Source organism: Mytilus californianus, unplaced genomic scaffold, assembly GCF_021869535.1.
Source record: "Mytilus californianus isolate M0D057914Y unplaced genomic scaffold, xbMytCali1.0.p SCAF_2, whole genome shotgun sequence".
NCBI lineage: Eukaryota > Metazoa > Mollusca > Bivalvia > Mytilida > Mytilidae > Mytilus > Mytilus californianus.
Genome location: NW_026262668.1, coordinates 66,679,470 through 66,698,795, shown reverse-complemented (window position 1 = coordinate 66,698,795; position 19,326 = coordinate 66,679,470). Strand labels below are relative to the sequence as shown.

Below are 19,326 nucleotides of genomic sequence, written 5' to 3'. Positions count from 1 at the left end.
TGAGGTTTAACAAAAGTTAAGTAGCAATTGGTCTTCCAAATGATTTAAATTTTTTAGTGATTTTTTTTTAAACCTTTTTTCTATTTCTAGCAAGGGTGCTGACCATGTAAGATGGTGAATATGGTCATTAACCATCAACCTTAAATATAATCATAAATGAAATGAATTGCTAGCAATTAGTCCTCCAGGTAATTGTCAAAGCAGTTCCTAAATTTTTGTCTAATTGCCTATTTCACAGACACTTGGGGAATGTGTTCTTGCTCTTATCAATATTGTAAACAATAGTAGTTTATGAATTTTGATCCTTTATCATTATTTTCAACTAGGTAATTTTATTTGTTGCCATATTAGGAATACTGATATTATAATCAGCACAAACATACGGTATACTACAAATGCAGATCTAAGATGATTTTTTTCTTATTTAATAAGGATTGCTGTATTGAGATAACTCATTAATGAACACATGTAAAATATTTTTATTTAAAATCTCTGATCACATTTATTGTAAACTATATACAAAAAGACATACATATATTATTGTGACACTTATTATCAGTTCTGAATATAAAAGGAACAGCTGACTCATAACACTTTATCCAATACAAATCATTACTGTCTCAAAGTGTTTCTTTGTAACATATGTGTCTATGATAAAACAGTCAAAAAATGCAAAAATGTGTAGCGCCAATGAAATGAATTTTCACTGATTAGAAATAAAACCATAGAAAGCAATATGAAACAGGATAAAAATCTATGTGTATTAGGACAACAAAATAAGCTATACATCAAGACATGTTGATATTACTTCATAGCTATAAGCTATGTCACAGAGATATTTCTACATAGCCATACAGTATGTCACACTGACATTTCTACAAGGCCAAACAATATGTCACATGACATTTCTACATGGCCTTCACTTTCATCATCTTCATTTTTGGCTGTTTCCTTTTAGCTTCTCTTCTACTATCTCTCTCCTACAAAAAAATTAAAAAAGATAGAAATAAATCCTAATGCTTGCATTACTCTACAATAACTGCAATTTTAGAATGTACAAAGGTGCAGACAAAGTATGTGTTTCGATAACTTTATAGCTTTTTTCGTACTTGTAAACCAAAAAATTACCTGTACCAAGTCATGAATATGACAGTTGTTTTCCGTTCGTTTCTTTGGTTGATGTAGTCTAACATTTGGTTTTGTCTGGTTTTATGGATTCCCCATTTTTTAATTTACCTTGGAGTTCAGTATTTTTGTTATTACTTTTTTACAAAAGAGAAAGATATTGCTATTAATGTAAACTTTCAAACTTAATCACTGGCAACATTTTTAATTTCTAGTAGATTCTAAACCTACTTTTTAATCTTACCATTGCTGCATTTTCTGTAAAGGTCAATTACATGTTCCATTCAGAAAGCATGACAATTGACATTTACTTTTCATTAAAGACCATCTTTGTCTTCTTTTGTTATTTCTTTTTTACATGTTATAAAAATATTGAATGACCAGTGATCTATCTATTACACTTTAGATAAGACATACATATCAACTCTTAGAAATATTTATTAAATCAATCAGGGAAATTATTGCCTGTTCAAAAACATGTACATGCTATTACAGAACCACATCATCTTATGTGAAATGGTTTGTATATTATATCTAAAAGTTATACAGTTAACAGTTAAATAAATTCAAAATAACATGAATCAATTAGCTGAATGCATGCAAAGCACTTACACATCTTTAAGCCTTGTAACCAAAAGTTGAAAAATAAAAGCATTAGGAAAAAATATTTTTTGTAACAATAATCTGCAAGCATGCTCGGAAACTATCAATGGCAAAGTGTTGCACTTTCCCAAAAAAAATTAAATATGCATTAATTTGGATTCATTATCATGCATTGGATATAAATTTTTGAGGATTTCATAGTTACAGGTAAACCACAAATTTAACTGTTAAACAAAGATTGTATTCTTTTTAGGCTTGTATGCCGACTTTTGTAAAAACCATGATATTAAATATCCATGAAATTCAATTTATCCTAAATCCACGAAAATTGCTACCAATGAAAATAAATGAATCCAGAGTATTATCTTTTTGTATAGAAAATGTTGCCATGCATTCTCCTTAACAACTGATCAGCATGATTGCATTTTATCATGAGTGTCAAGAATAAATGTTCTGAAAAAAGTGCAGTTTTTACATTCCTATCTACTTGTTTGTGAACATGTTTCTGAATATCATTTACAAGCTTTTACCTCCAATTTTCTAGCTTTGTCAGGATCTTCTTCAGCCATTAACCTTTCTTTCTCCACTCTTCTCTTCTCTTCACGTCTTTGCTGAGCTTGTTCCTGACGTTGTTGGTGGGTTGCTTTCTCAAAAACTTCTTGCATCTTCTGACGTTTCTTGTCTGCTTTTGCTCTAGCCTGATATCAAAGAAACATTAACTTAACTAATATATTTATTGATCACAGTTCAGAGTAAAATTTACCTATCACAAATAGATGTGGTGTCATGATATAAAAGTTACTTCATAATATAAGTTCCAGGTCGAAAAAATATTCTGCAATAATATTTTCACTGGAACAAATACTGTAACAAATATTACAGTATTTGTTCCTTACGAAATACTGGGTATAGAATAAGTTGTTCCAACAGTTACAGATATTATGGCATTGTTTATAACAAAGTTTCCAGGGGAACTTCTGTTAGGCGGCACAAATTACGTTGACAGTACCAAAACTGCATTGCCTATACTATATAATTGACAACAAATTATGTTGACAGTACCACAACTGCATTGCCTATACTATATAATTGACAAAGTTAAATTTACTGATCACAAATATCTCACCTCCTTTCCCAACTGAAGTCGGCTGACCTTATCTACACAGTACAGAACCAGTTTAAGAAGTGGTAACATATTTTCCATGTCTGCAGGTTTACATTTTCCTTTACCAGGCACTGCAAATGTATTTGAAAAAAAAATATATATGTCCTTTTTTAAATGTATATTTATAAAATCATCTTACACTTTTAACATTAGACAAAATAAGATTTGGATTGAAAGTAGTTTTTTTTTTCTGATATAAAATATTGGTATCTGTAAATAATGTAATGCTTCTTCTATTTTTGTATATTTAATTAATATGTTGTACAGGTGTAAATTTATAAATAAGCTGAAATGTAAACATTTCCAGAAAAAAATACCTACCATTGAAACAGAAAGTAAGTACTGGCTTGACCTCTGGAAGTTTTGAGGTTTGGCTATCACTGGAAAAAAGTTTATATCATATCAATGTTAAAAAAAGCAATAAGACTTTTCAATTTCCCTTTTTTTAGCAACAAATATTCATTAGTGTGTCTATTGCTAAATAGATTTAACAAAATAATAAATATTTTATTGTCATTACTATTAAAAAAATAAATGACAATTTTTAGTGATTTAATTGATATAGGTTTCAAAACAAAATAGTTGTATAAAAACTTGAGGCTACAAAAAATTAACCAACTTTCTAGAAATCCATTTATAATTCAACATCTACTTTCATTGTACACTTTTGTGATGCTCATAATCTTAGTCAAGAAACATTTTGTATGCCAAATCCCTATTTTCAGTTTAATCTTTCGTTCTTACTTACTCCTGAGCTTTTAGTCCACTGTATTGATCAGAAAAATGCATGAACTCCACCAGACCTTCATATTTATTTAGAACACTAGTCACCTGTAATGAAATAAAAACTTTACACAGTACAGCCTGCATATCTCTCCTAGCAAAATTCTTAATGTCATGCACATTTTCTGTTGTAACTATAGCAATAATTACATTGTTAAATTGTTGAAAATGGTACTATTTTACAGGATTTTTTTCAATATCTAGAGTTTTTCTTTATTTGAGCAAACTTTTTTTCTTCAATCTTGATAAGAAAAGGTTTTGGATCATCAAACATCAAGGAATTAATTTCATACCATTGAATTGCATATGACTTCTTATTATTCTTTATTTTTAGACTTTTTTAAACAGTAGATATTTTCCTTACAACTGAAAATATATTTTCACAAAAAAAATATGTTTGTTGTCAGGACGACTCAAAGTTCAAGATACTCTTTTGCGCCCTGACCCATTAAAACTGATTCCTTTCATTTTTTCACAAGAATGTGTCCATAGTACACGGATGCGGCAATGCCCCACTCGCACTATCATTTTCTATGTTCAGTGGACCGTCAAATAGGGGTCAAAACTCTAATTTGGCATTAAAATTAGAAAGAACATATCATAGGGAACATGTGTACCAAGTTTCAAGTTGATTGGACTTCAACTTCATCAAAAACTACCTTGACCAAAAACTTTAACCTGAAGCAGGACAGTATCATTTTCTATGTTCAGTGGACCGTGAAATTGGGGTGATAACTCTAATTTGGCATTAAATTTAGAAAGATCATATCATAGGGAACATGTATACAAAGTTTCAAGTTGATTGGACTTCAACTTCATCAAAAACTACCTTGACCAAAAACTTTAACCTGAAGCAGGACAAACGGACGCACAGACCGAAAAAAACGTAAAGCACCTAGGTGGGGCATAAAAATCAAACAACATTTGTAATCAGGAATTTTAAAATCATTGGCATTCATATCACATCTCCTTATCTGTATATTGAATGCAGATGCTGATCTGATATTTTGAAAAATGAGGGTTACTTTTATTATTGGTAAAATTGAAATACAATGAATTCAAAAGTAAAGTCTTGGCCTGTTTAAATTAACTACTGAATTCTTGTTTTTTTAACATTCAGCAGCATATTCAGTTCAGGACAAAAAGTTCACTATTACCAAATCTGAAGAATTCCAGGTACGCTTGTCAAAAGCATACACAACATTTTTAATAATGGATATATACCTATGCTGGGACATTACTATCATTTTGGTGTATGAAAATTGTAATGACCCATTTTTCTTTTGAATCTAAAATGGGGAATTAGCTTAAATTAGTAATTAGTACAATACATGTAATTGCTTTCAACCTTATTTGTTTTTTGGTTTTTTGTTTTGGCATAAACTCAGGATGATGTTTTTTTTTGTTTGAACTGTTAGTCATGCCTCGGCCTTTTATAGCATACTTTGCAGTATGGGTTTTATCATTGTTGAAGGCTGTAAGGTGACCTATAGCTTACATCCACATCATTTAGTCTCTGATGGTTAGTTTTCCCATTGACAATCTTATCACAAATTTTTATTTTTATACAGACAGCATGCTCATTATATAAATAACTACTAACACAAAATTTTCTTACATTTCTGACAAAGTATCAGTTATTAAGAATATTTCTGTCAGGTGCTGACCCAGGATTTTGATAAAGAGGGGCCTCCTGGCAAGCCAACATTTGGTACATGGAGTAATGTAAAAAAAAACTATGCATTTATCATATATGAAGCTCCTAAAGGGGGGCCGGGCCCCCTAAATCAGCATCTGTCTGTAATATTACCACATCTTATTTAACAATACCTTTTTATCAAGTACACTGACAGTTGCCTCCCCTATCTCACTCAATATTTGATAAGAACTACTAAGATCATACTTCTCTCCATTCTTCTTCTCAGTAAACTGGCTCTAAAACAAAAAGCACAGAATATATCAAGTTGTGTTGGTTTTCAAACTATATCTAATCAGAACATGATCTTTAAACACTCTTTATAAAGTATAATCCTTGACTTTTAACAATTAATAACATTGAATTTATCATGCAATCAACCTTTCTACTGTAACAAAACAGGTGTACAAATAACAGGAAGCGATCTACATATAGTATATATTTCAGTCTCCTGATATAATACTTCTATTGCTAGGGAATGATTATGTTAAAATTACTGTTTACGTCACAGTTCAATTTAAGGTCCTCATCGTGATTTGTGTTTAAGACCCTGTTTACACTTGTATGAAATTGAACGATCTTTATTTGAATTGATCTTAAAAGAGACCAGTTCTCGTTTACACTTGCACAAGCAAGATCATTCTCAATCGATCTTATTCAATCAGTGCGTTTACACTGCAACATAAAAAGAACCGGTCTGACCTTATTAACTTTCATTTCGTAAACAAATAATCGTAAAAATAGAATAGTAAAATAACTTCTGCATCTCGCTCGGACTATTACACACTGCAAAATCATGGTGAAAATAGTTGGATCATTGGAATTTCGTATGGAGTTATTAATTATCTTTCTGGTTCAGACATCACAAGTCATTAAACGAAGACATGTGAGAAGACTATCAATGCGTTTGAAGATGAGGATTTGCAGCAAAGAAAAAGAATTTATCGATTCAGAAGAATTATCCAAAAACGGCGGAATCTATGTTTACTTTTCTTATCCCATCCATTGTTTTTAAACACTTGTGTTTTTGGCGCTGAACATGCGCATATTTATTTTCATATCTAAATATAACATTCACATGAAGAAAGATCGATCGCGATCGATTTAAAAGTTTACACTTGAAGAAAAGATAGATTCAAATACCACCTCTGGAGGTGGACTTTTTAAGTCCGATTGAAGATCGATCTTTCTCGTTTACATTAGACTAAAGATCCATCTTTTTAAGATTGATCTCAGGAAAGATCAATCTTTTTTACAAGTGTAAACGGGGTCTATGTCATGTCTATTTCATTCGAAAACAAAATTAACAGTTGGGAAGTAAAACAACTATACATTTAAGTTCAATGTAAAATTGCAGGATAAAAACAATATTTGTACAGTGTACGAAAATATCAAATTTATCTGTACTTGGTACGAAACAGGAGAAATACTCAGCCCTTGTACAAATCTTGTATATGTAAAATTGTTTATAGATTACTATTATAATAATTCAAGGAAAGGTTGGTTTTTTATTTGTTGAATCAGACAATGTTTTTTTTCAACTGAATTATGAACATAGAAATATTATAATTTGCTAAGTTATAATTTTTTAGGATAGCCTGTTATAAAAAGGACAATCTATGTCTTGAAACACAATTCTTTCAGCAATGTAGTATTTTATTTGAGTAGCTTAATTAGGTATCAATTAAGGGTACAAATAATCTTACAAGATCAACCATGTCTTTGTGTATTTTGGCACAGGAACGTTTTGTGGCAACAGCAAATACAAACTTATCCATCACCTTGGGATCCATATCTACCTGTACCATCTAATTGAAATAAAGAGAAATTATGATTATACAACTTACTAAAACTTACAAATACATTATTTGAAACATAATGGTATTTCTACAGTTAATCATATTTCCAATAGATATAAGAAGATGTGGTATGAGTGCCAATGAGACAACTCTCCATCCAAGTCAAAATTTATAAAAGTAAACCATTATAGGTCACAGTACGGTCTTCAACACGGAGCCTTGGCTCACACCGAACAGTAAGCTATAAAGGGCCCCAAAAAATTACTAGTGTAAAACCATTCAAACGGGAAAACCAACGGTCTAATCTATATAAAAAACGAGAAACGAGAAACACTTATGAACCACATCAACAAACCAAATCTGTTTAGCTGTAATTTAACTATAATAAGAGTAGGAGAGGACAAACATATATGAATAAAACTCTGTTAATACAAATGTTGTTAGTATTTCCTAAGGGACTAATCTTTACCATTCTCAAAGATAATTTGTTAATCAGAAAAGCCTAATTTGTTGGCAAAACCCAATAAACATGTCAATATAAAAGAACAAACAGATAAATGTATTCACAATGCTGACATAGAAAATAGCCTATTCAAAGGGAAATAAATTAGTTTTCAATATAATTGACCTTAGGAGACAAGCTGCCTATTATCAATAATTTCTGTTTCACATCCATTCACATGTTGCTGCTATCAACAAAATGATTTATTCACTTCAAAATGATGTCATAATTGTTTAGACTTTTGCATTCATTTTTATGTCAATTTCAATATAAACATTAACGAAAGCTTTTTAAATTAAAAGTACAAGTCTCAGTGAACAATATACATTTGCAGTATCAGTGGCGGATCCAGAAAGGGGGCCCACTGACTGACCTAAAGGGGGCCTGCTCCAGTCATGCGTCAGTGATTCCCTATATAATCAACCAAATTTTTCCCACAAAAGGGGGGCCCGGGCCCCCCCTGGATCCGCCCATGAGTATGCTTTCCTAATTATATCACAAATATAGTGCCTCTCCCTTTATTCAAATAAAAAGAATATATGCCACATTTAAGTTACTTGGTAATTTTTTTAATTCTGTGTCAATTTAATATAACCCCACACCCTGAAATGTCTTGCCTGCTGAACTTATCATGATTGAAGTCATGCTAAAAGTTTTTAAGATTTACTACAAGTGTCAAATAACTAAACATTATCAATGATTGATGAACCCTGCCAGATGGACATGTACACTTCACAATCAATCTATTTAATACACCAAACATAGTTGGCCTATTGCAAATAGTAACTGAGTAAATGGACCTAACCTTGAAAACTTATTTTTGACCAATGAACTATGAAAATGAGGTTAATGTCAGATGATCCGTCATGTGGACATGCACACAAGAAATTCACTTGGCAAAAAACTAGAGGTTTTCTTAATTGCTGAACCATGAAAAATGAGGTCAAGGACAATGGATATATGACAGACAGAAACTTCAAAACAGAAGGAATCTCAGCAGAGTCTTTGCTAAATGTTGATCATGCAATATCTGAGCATTGGCAAAAATCACAGCTGTGGGATAATAGTGTAAACCAACTTATTTTTCGTGGACACTTAATTTCATATTTGGTCCCTTCAAGCCAAGTTCTCAGTGGTTTATTTCCATGATTTTTCTCCTATTCAGACATTCTTGATGCATTTACATAAGGGAAGATCAAAGTTTTACATATTCACATGATTCATATTCGTGAAAGTCTCTAAAATAAATTGCTTGCAAAAATTTGTTCGTTTACAGTATCAACAAATCATAAACTAAATCTGACAAAGAAATCTTACAAATACTGTCACAAATTGCCTGACAATCTAACTGTAAAATACAGAAACAATACAAACTTTTAGACAACTACAGGGTACATATGTGTTTTTTGTTGTTTTGTTTTTTGGTAACTTACAATTTGATCCGATACTGGTTTCATAAATCCTGCAATCGTACTGATGAGATCTTGTCTTTTGATTAATTTTAACTCTACCAACATTCCCTCCACACAGGATCTACCACTACACCATAAAGCATAAACATTCTCAGATTCTTTTATAAAAGTGCCTGACTGAGCTTCTTTACTTGTGCCATCATCACCTAAAAATTTAAACAATGAAGATCATAATTATTAATATGGATACTAAATGTACTTAACAATTCACAGTAAATATTTTTCACATTATCAAATCATCATGGTTCTTATGTTTTTTACATTTATGGTCTAAATCTATAAAGGGGAGGTTTTCACACATGAAAGCAGTTTAACCACATCTTTTGCATTCCTGTATCAAGTAATGCTATCTGGATCATGTGTTGTTTATAAGTGTTTGTTTGGTACATATATTTTCTCTGATGAGTCAGTTGTTGCTAGCTAGCTGCTGCAGTCTGTTGTACTGTCCAATATTTTTGGTATTTCCTGTTATACTATTTATGTAATATTCTAAAACAGGATAAAACTATCCAATATTAACGGACTTCAAACGCACAACAGCTCCGAGACATTAATGAACTGTTCCTCCAGAAATCTGTCAATTTAAGTAGTCTGGATTAATCTATCAAATGACATTAAAACCAATACAGCACTGTCCCTCCTTTTACAGTGTTCTTAAACTTAACAATTACTAGTACTTTGGACTCTTTAATAACAAAGTCCAGAACTTACCAACAATACTGAATTGTTCCTCTAGTATCTGTCTATGTGAATTCAACCAAGCTTGAGCGAGTTTGTGATTTGTGTTCTTCCCATGAAGGAAGTTTAATAAATAAACACCAAGTCCAGCCAACATGAGTATTTCTATTACAAAACTGTCCCAGTTTGTTCTAAGATGCTGTGGAACCTATTAACATTTAATATGCATCATAAATTTTATAAACACTAGTCACCATAAATTCTTGCTAGTCAGCAAATTTGTCCACTTCATGTAACTTTTGATATCAGGTATTTCCCTTTTTTTCAAGAACATATTGTGTAAAACTCGAATCTGATTTTGATATTTTTCAAGTATAAAATACAAAACTTTTAATCATTTGTATGTTTTACATTATTCTATCAAAAACTATTTAGGTGCAATGAAGTTTTTACATATATTCTTTTTAAATCTGCCAGGTGAACTGGAATTAAGGTCACCATGAATTTCTATGACATCATATTTTATTATGTGTATTTGTTTGTGAAAAATTCCAAATTAAGTATTGACAATGTGTGCTCTACCACACATAATCTATCAATTAACATAGTAAGGAAACCCACTATTTGAAATATGTAATTCTAATTATAACATATTTATACTATCATACCATGACAAAGTAATGAGTACATGAAACCTTTCTTAAAGTCTGCACAATAAAGGTGTTTTTCAAATCATTTCAAAGATATTCATTTGCTAGGACTATTTGAACTGGTTTTATTTTATTTTCATTTAATTTTTTGTTTGTTATTTAATTTTTAATCAAATTTGCTTATTCATGTAAAAAATCTGATATGATCTATTAATTTTTCGGTTGGAAATTGACGATGAACAAAATACACCAAATCAAATGACATCCATCATATGAATTTTTAAATGGTACTAACTTGGTTTATTTTTAATTCTGGCATCTTTTCCTTTGGTTTTGTTGATTCACGTTCTTTATCAAAGCCAACAAACTCTTCTTCATCATTGAAATGTTCAAATTCATCATCTTCTGTCTGTAGCAAAGGTTAGAAATAAGAGTTACAATTTATGTTTCCATAAAAATAAAGCAAAATTTTTTCCTTAATCCACATAAAATGGTACCAACAAAAAATAAATGAATTAACAGTATACCCTTTATTCACAAGGTGTGTTCATAGATGAGATCTTTTTACAATACCTTAAATAGACAGTGAATTGTTAAATAAACAAGCTCATAAAGACATTTTTAACTGAATACACAGTTCAACATTCAAATTTTACTTTTAAACAGTATTTTTACACATAATATTGTTATCTATATGTATACAAGGCCCTGCAGTCAAGTAATTGTCATCGCTTGCCGTTGTGATTGTTTTTTGTTTAATGTTATTAGCCAGTAGTTCTCTCTATATATAATAATGATAATAGTATTATATAAAATACTTTATTTATTTATCTCTGTTATATTGTTTCACACTTTGTTATTCAGTGTCTTTAATATCTCTATATAGTATGGGTGTTGATCATTGTTGAAGGCTGTACAATGGTCTATAGTTTACATCCTCATCCTTTTGTCTTTTTGTAGATATTTATCTCATATATACAGCATTTTCTTAGTTTTATAAACATTTACCTCCACTGTAGCATCATCATCTTCATCTTCCTCTGCAACTGTTTCATCTACTTTGTTCTCAACTCTCTGTTCTTTAACCTCATCTTGTTTTGTATCTTCAAATATAACCTCATCTAAAAATAAATGTTTAAATTCATGATCATGGATTATGTTTTTTCCCTCTAATTGTCAATAGTATCCCCATTTGTGGGTGATCCCAATGAAAAATTTGAATGTTGAAGGAAAAATGTTTGGAGTTATGAATAATGCAAACAATGTTACCTTAATATTGTATCAGAAGGAATTGATATTAATTCATGACAAATTTGCAACAACTTTTTACATTTTGTGGATCTCAAATAGTACCATATCAAACTAATCAGCATGCACAGTTGTTCACAGGGAAAACTATTATTACAATGTATTAAATAAGTAATCTTATCATGTTTTTTTTTTAAATAATACATAAATCTGATTGAATAATGTACAAGAGGTACCTTCATCTAACTCCTCAAATTCAGCAAACTCATTGTCATCTACATCTGCACCATGTGGATTACTTGCTGCAACAATTCCAATGACGAAAACAAACAATCCAAATAAAACCAGCCTCATTTTCTGTAAAATATATGTAGAAAAAGCCATTTTAAAAAGATTTCTTGATCAGTTACTACCTGATACTGTACATGGTTATTAATCTTAACAAAATGGATCTTAAGGAAATATATACATTTCTAACTATCTTAAATGAAGACAATGACTTAAAATTCGTAAATGGAGCATCAAACATTTTTTTCTGTTTTTAAGTATACCCTTTGCATTAATATGAATTTAACAAAAGTTCACACGCTGAAATGCTTGGCATGCCTTGCTGATCATGATTGATTGGAATACAAGATCAGACGAAACCTGCCAGAGGGACTTGAACAAAATGAGCACATTACAATCATTCCTTATACCAAATTTAGATGGTACATGTACATGTATCAGCATAATCAGGGTGTACTGACCCCAAACCAATCCAGCCCAAGTGGATCAGCCCAAGTCAACCCTGCCTAAAGTGGATCTGGGCAATACTTAAATAATAAATAATTGCAATAACAGAAGAAGAGGTTTAGAAAGTATTTAATTCCATATGTGGACATTTGCATTTTTTAAGATGATCCATTAAAAGACTAGACAAGACTTTGATCAGATCTTTAGGGGAGATCTAATAAGTTGGCTTTTCAGTGTTATCCAAAAAAATAAATAACTAACTCCTCATGATTGATTGATGATTTTTAATGATTAGGCATTTATGCAATAATGCAGCCATCTTTGAGCAGCAGCATACATGTCTACTTCTTTCTTCTTTAAACATTTGTTATATATATACAATATACCATCAAGAAACAGCTGATTTATCAGATTATTAATTACTGTTGCATGCATGGCCCCTAGTCCAAATAATTAAGATGTCTAGAGAGGATATATATTTAATTTTTGCTGTTACGCTAAAATGCGTCCAAAAAACATAAATCAATAAAATGCTTCGCTGGGGCGCAGCTTGATACGACCGCAGAGGTCGAACCCTGAACAGTTGGGGCAAGTATGGACACAACATTCAAGCTTGATACAGCTCTGAATTTGGATTGTTATTAAATAGTTGACACAGCATAGGTTTCTGACACAGAAAGAATGTGGTCTAAGAACTTGAATTTTTTTAATTTACCTATTATGGTCCAATGTCCAAAATCAAAATACATGGTTAGATTCAGCATATCAAAGAACCCCATATATTCAATTTTTGTTAAAATCAAACAAAGTTTAATTTTGGACCCCAACTTGGACAAACGTGAAAACTTGGCCCATAATCAAAAATCTAAACACATGTTTAGATTCAGCATATCAAAGAACCCCAAGAATTCAATTTTTGCTAAAATCAAACTATGTCTAATTTTGGACCCTTTGGACCTTAATGTAGACCAATTTAAAAAACGGGACTTAAAATTAAAAATCTAAATACACGGTTAGATTTGGAATATCAAAGAACCCCAATAATTCAATTTTTAATGAAATCAAACAAAGTTTAATTTTGGACCCTTTTGACCTCAATATGAACCAATTTGGTAGCGGGGCCCACAAATAAAAAATCTAAATTCATGGTTAGATTCAGCATATCAAAGAACCCCATATATTCAATTTTTGTTGAAATCAAAAAAAGTTTAATTTTGGACCCCAACTTGGACCAACTTGAAAACTGGGCCCATAATCAAAAATCTAAACACATGTTTAGATTCAGCATATCAAAGAACCCCAAGAATTCAATTTTTGTTAAAATCAAACTAAGTTTAATTTTGGACCCTTTGGACCTCAATGAAGACCAATTTAAAAAAAACGGGACCCAAATTAAAAATCTAAAAACACGGTTAGATTTGGCATATCAAAGAACCCCAATAATTCAATTTTTGATGAAATCAAACAAAGTTTAATTTTGGACCCCAATTTGGACCAACTTGAAAACTGGGCCCATAATCAAAAATCTAAATACATGTTTAGATTCAGCATATCAAAGAGCCCCATATATTCAATTTTTGTTGAAATCAAACAAAGTTTAATTTTGGACCCCAATTTGGACCAATTTGGAAAACTGGGCCAAAAATCAAAAATCTAAATACATGTTTAGATTCAGCATATCAAAGAACCGCATATATTCAATTTTTGCTAAAATCAAACAAAGTTTAATTTTGGACCCTTTGGACCTTAATGTAGACCAATTTGAAAACTGGACCCAAAATTAAAAATCTAAATACACTGTTAGATTCAGCATAACAAATAAATAAATGTGATCAAAGATTTTACAAATCTAATGCGCCATACTGTAAAATTAAAGATTACTTCTTGAAATTTTTCAATATTTGAAATTTGAAAAAAAAATAATATTTGAAGAATAATTCTTTTTAATTTCTGAAATCTGAAATGAGAAAAAATTGACCCCCCACAATTTCTTTTTATCCCCCCCCCCCTTTTTTCCCCCAAAAAATTCTTTCCCTCAAGATATGGTCAAAATCTCAATTCAAATTTCCAATGGAGTTGGCAACCATAATTACCCATTTAAATTTACCATAGTGCTAACTTAATCTATTTTATAATAGAATTAAAAATATAGTGTCAAATCTTTCATATGGATTTTTTTGTAAAAAAAAAGATGCAACATTTGCAGATATTTTTACTGGTCTTCCTTTATAAATATGCATTTCTTTAAACATAATTTAAAAGCAGTGTAAGGGAAGTAACCAAAACGTTGTATTTGGATTACCTCCCTTACACTGTTTTAAATTATCTTTATTGTTCATTAACCATTACTTTATACATAATTTAAAAGCAGTGTAAGGGAGATAATTTCAATGATGTATTTGATTTATCTCCCTTACACTGCTTTAAATTATGTTTTGTACTAAAGTATTTGTCCATTAACCAGGACAACCTTGTTTTTCCCCCTTTTTTGACCCTAATTCCTAAACGGTTTGAGCCATAACCCCCCAAAGCAAATCCTAACCATCCCTTTGTGGTATGGAAACTTGTAGTATAATTTCAGAGAGATCCATACACCGTTCCACAGTTATTGTCTGGAAACTAGAAAATGCTTATTTTTGGCCCCTTTTTGGCCCCTAATTCCTTAACTGTTGGTACCATAACCCCCAAAATCAATCCCAACCTTCCTTTTGTGGTATTTAACCTTATAGTCATTTCAAAAAGATCCATTCACTTAAACTAAAGTTAGAGTGCGAAAACCAATGTGTATTCGGACGACGACGCCGGACGACGACGACGACGCCAACGTCATACCAATATACGACCACAAAATTTTTTTGTGGTCGTATAAAAAGCCGTACAAAACATTATAAATATCTGGAATAGCATGGCCTATTTACAATAAACAGCTGCGCCATGAGCGCATGATACGCCCGTCGTCTTGTGTGTGAATTTTTATGCAATAAGCATAAATAATTTCTGACATACGGCGTGACATGCGAAAACCCCCTTTTTTTTTTTACAAAAAACTCAATATCTCTAAAATAAAATTTTGAATCAAAACCAAAAAGTATACAGATCTTTAGATTAATATAACTAAGAAGTGTGTAAAATTTTAAGCAATAATCATAAATTGTTTTTGAGATACGGCGCGACATGTGAAAACCCCCTTTTAAAAAAAAAAAAATCAATATCTCAAAAATAAAATTTTGAATCAAAACCAAAAAGTATACAGATCTTTAGATTAATATAACTAAGAAGTGTGTAAAATTTTAAGCAATAATCATAAATCGTTTTTGAGATACGGCACGACATGTGAAAAACCCCTCCCCCTTTTTTAACAAAATACTCAATATCTCTAAAATAAAATTTTGAATCATCACCAAAAAGTATACAGATCTTAAGGTTAATATAACTAAGAAGTGTGTAAAGTTTTAAGCAATAATCATAGATTGTTTTTGAGATACGGCGCAACATGTGAAAAAAAACACACACCTGTTTTAGTTACATAGTCCCGTAACTCAAAAAGTTTTAATCTTATTTTCACTAAAAAGTATACAGATCGTTTGACCATCATAAGAAACAACTATGTTAAGTTTCATGAAATTTGGATAAGTCATTCTCAAGTTACGGTGCGACATGTTTACGCCGGACAGACAGACAGACAGACAGACAGACAGACAGCATTTTTTTTCTTTCTTGCAGAAGGTGTAAAAATGGGCATTTTTTTTCTTTCCTGCAGAAGGTGTAAAAATAAACACACACCTGAACTGCATTTGATACTGTCCACTCAGTTACACCCTTTAACTCACCTACATGTATAGTTGTGTAGATATCTATTGTCTGTCTATTGTCCATGCCAATCAAGGACAATCAATACAGTACAATACAGTTGTTACCTGAGAGGGAGCATCTCAAAGTTGTATCCCAACTTAGTTTATTTTTACACCTTCTGCAGGAATGAAAAAAATGCCTATCAAAATCCAAAAAATATTTCATCTTTCTGAAACACAAAATGCATTTAACTTTTATATATCTAGTGGATGCCAGGCCTTAAAACTTTTCCAACTGCACAGGTTAGTCTGTACTCAGAGTAGTATTTGAGGTCTAAACACAGCCATTTTTGTCCATTTGTTATGATGAACCTTAAGTGGTTTAAGGTTCATCTATACACTTTAACAAAAATGGCTGTGTTTACACCATGAAATTTTCTCTGAGTACAGACAAAACGGTGTAATTTTAAAAGTTTTAATGCCTGGCAGCACCTAAATAAATTAATGTTACATCCAATTTATGTTCTAAAAAGTTAAAACACTTTATGCATTTTGTTGAACATTTTCTTTCCTTGCCACAGAAGATGGTGAAATTTAAACACCTGAGTTTTCTTTGATACAGTCCACTCATTTACACTATTTAAATCACCTTTGTTGTGAGTAGATTTCTATTGTCCATATCAATCAATATGATACAATACAATCATTACCTGAGGGGAACATCTCAAAGATTTCACATGACTTTGTTTATTTTTACACCACCTGTGGCAAGGAAGGAAAATGTTTAAGCAAAATCCACAAAAGTATTTTTCTTTTTAAAACACAAAATGAATACAACTTGTATATATCTAGGTTGTGCCAGGATTTAAAACTATTAGAATTACACAGTTTTGTCTGCATTCAGAGAAAATTTCATGGTGTAAATGTAAATGCTCTTTTGTTCCAACAGTCAGGGGTACTACTTAAACAAGTGATTTCAGAATCACTTCCTCGAGTGATTTTGGCTGTGAAATATTAAAAATTTTCACACAGACTTTTTAAAATCACTGAAACAAGTAATTTTAGAAGTTTAAATGTAATCACTTTAATAAGTGTTTATAACATTTTCTTGATATTTTTCCCACAAGCTTGATTTTTTTATTGGTAAAAAGACAACAATTCCATTGAAAAAACAACTATGTACATGCAGAAATTGTCTTTTGCTTGATAAGCCTGACACTTTTACTGTTTTTTTAAAATATGCAAAAACTGGAATATTTTGTAGATCAGGTCATAACCTTGAAGTAGATCATTCTAACTCTAAAGAAAACCAATCAGGTTACCTAATATTGTTGATCTTTGTCTGATAGTAAGAGTAGTTAATGAATTTTTGATTACAGAAAAATTCCCAAGGGTACTTTTAAAAACTTTAGCGCACTAACTTACTGCCCAAGCGCACTGGTGAAATTAATATACAAAGAAAAAGGGATAATTGATTTATGTAGGAAAATTATAGAAAAGATTGTGAAAATATGGAAAATCAATGAAATTAGCATTTGAAGATCAAAGAAAACACTTAAATCACTTAAATAGGTGATAACTGAATTTATCAAATCACTGAAATAAGTGATGATGAAATCACTTGTTTAAGTAGCACCCCTGACTGTCCAACGTTGGAAAGATCCGGGCGGAAAGAACTAACTAGCCGAAAAGTTCCGGATACTAATTACTTTGTTCTCCCTCTGGTTTAAAAGTTCCACCGAACAAAGTGACTAGTTGAAAAGTTCCAACGGAACATATCAACTAGTTAGAAAGTTCCTTTTTGCCAAATAATTCAAAACCGCAACTTATCAACCATGCAGTCACAAAGTTCCATTTGGAGAATTGATGCAAAGTAAAAGCGCAACATATTATCTTTGAACCTTTTCAAAGGTGAACAAAAGTGTCTTATATACTGATCCTCATTCTTCCCTCTCTTCATTATTATGGTACTTAATTCGGTCAGAATGTTGCCTTCATAACGGAGTAAGTTCTAATTTATTGTTATACATTAATCTGAAATTGATATTTTTAAAAGTACCCACATGAGGAGGGGGTATTCTCTTTTGAGTACTCTAAACGGATAGTCCAAAAAATAATACGTCATGATAATTTTAACTTTTTGATAGGGACGCCTTCCTACGACTGGACTTTTACCATAAATCATACTTTGGCCACTTAAAAAAAAACAGCCTGAAGGATGTGGGGATGTCTATAATAAGAAAGTTATTTATAAGTAGGAAACTGACGAGCAGTTTAAGTATTTAGGACACAAAAAATAGGGCACCTGGCTTTCTCGCTTTCCCCTTTTCAATCAAATGAATCTTCTTTTTAGAGAGCTACAATGGATGACGTTAGTTAAGTTCCTTTCGTACCACAGTTATCCCTCGTCCCAAAGACCCACAGGTTTCTTGCATGAAAGTATAAAGAAGGAAAATTACAGATAATTAGTGAAAACAATGGAACTTACTAGCATGCCTATGCTGTTGCCAACAAAGGTATCAATGAAATCAGTACTATGCTTGTATGGGTTTTTCTTATTGTTGAAGGCCGTACGGTTGCCTATAATTACTTACATACCGGTACACTTCATTTGAACTTTGGTAGTTAAATGGCTCATTGGTAATCATACCACATCTCTTTATTTTTATATTGTAAAAAGTCCAATTACTTTTTGAAAACCAAGACCAAAAAGAAAACAGTATCACTGCATAAATTCTGAGCCGGACTGTACTACCATAACACAGTCTCATAGTAGTCTCGGATACATTCTATCCTGTTGATATGGTTAAAATAACAGGATAGATTATTTTTTATCGACTCTTCTTCAAATAATATATAAGATTGATATATATTTTTGTTACACAAATTCAATGTTTGATTATTTGAACTGATTTCAAGATTAAAACATCTCAGTTTATCTTCGCAATTTAGCACACCCAATATGTAATACTGCTATTGAAAACAGGATAGACAATACGAGTACATGTAACAGGTTAGACAATAAGAGTAACAGGCTAGGATAGAACTAAATTTGCTTAAGATAAAAAACAAACAAACA

At 31.2% G+C, this 19,326-nt stretch overlaps 1 protein-coding gene across 1 annotated transcript; it reads right to left on the bottom strand.

Annotated features, from left to right (window-relative positions):
- Positions 1 to 459: 459 nt before the first annotated feature.
- On the bottom strand, positions 460 to 18,606 carry LOC127728092 (PAT complex subunit CCDC47-like). The gene is made up of 13 exons (XM_052235311.1): positions 18,553 to 18,606; positions 11,958 to 12,078; positions 11,482 to 11,594; positions 10,769 to 10,882; positions 9,857 to 10,031; positions 9,107 to 9,291; positions 7,079 to 7,180; positions 5,507 to 5,611; positions 3,642 to 3,724; positions 3,215 to 3,273; positions 2,855 to 2,964; positions 2,259 to 2,426; positions 460 to 980 (listed from the first exon to the last, which is right to left on the bottom strand). Exons 2-13 carry the CDS (start codon positions 12,073 to 12,075, stop codon positions 909 to 911), a joined length of 1,404 nt encoding a protein of 467 aa, XP_052091271.1. The 5' UTR covers positions 12,076 to 12,078; positions 18,553 to 18,606; the 3' UTR covers positions 460 to 908.
- Between the last annotated feature and the right edge of the window lie 720 nt (positions 18,607 to 19,326).

What these genes read in the sequence shown, in the direction of transcription:
- LOC127728092 (XM_052235311.1), bottom strand. Translation starts at nt 12,075, where the DNA reads ATGAGGCTGGTTTTATTTGGATTGTTTGTTTTCGTCATTGGAATTGTT. An exon ending in ATTTGAGGAGTTAGATGAAG is followed by an intron (nt 11,595 to 11,957) that starts GTACCTCTTGTA and finishes ATTTATTTTTAG; the next exon opens with ATGAGGTTATATTTGAAGAT. An exon ending in CAGAATTAAAAATAAACCAA is followed by an intron (nt 10,032 to 10,768) that starts GTTAGTACCATT and finishes AAATGTTAATAG; the next exon opens with GTTCCACAGCATCTTAGAAC.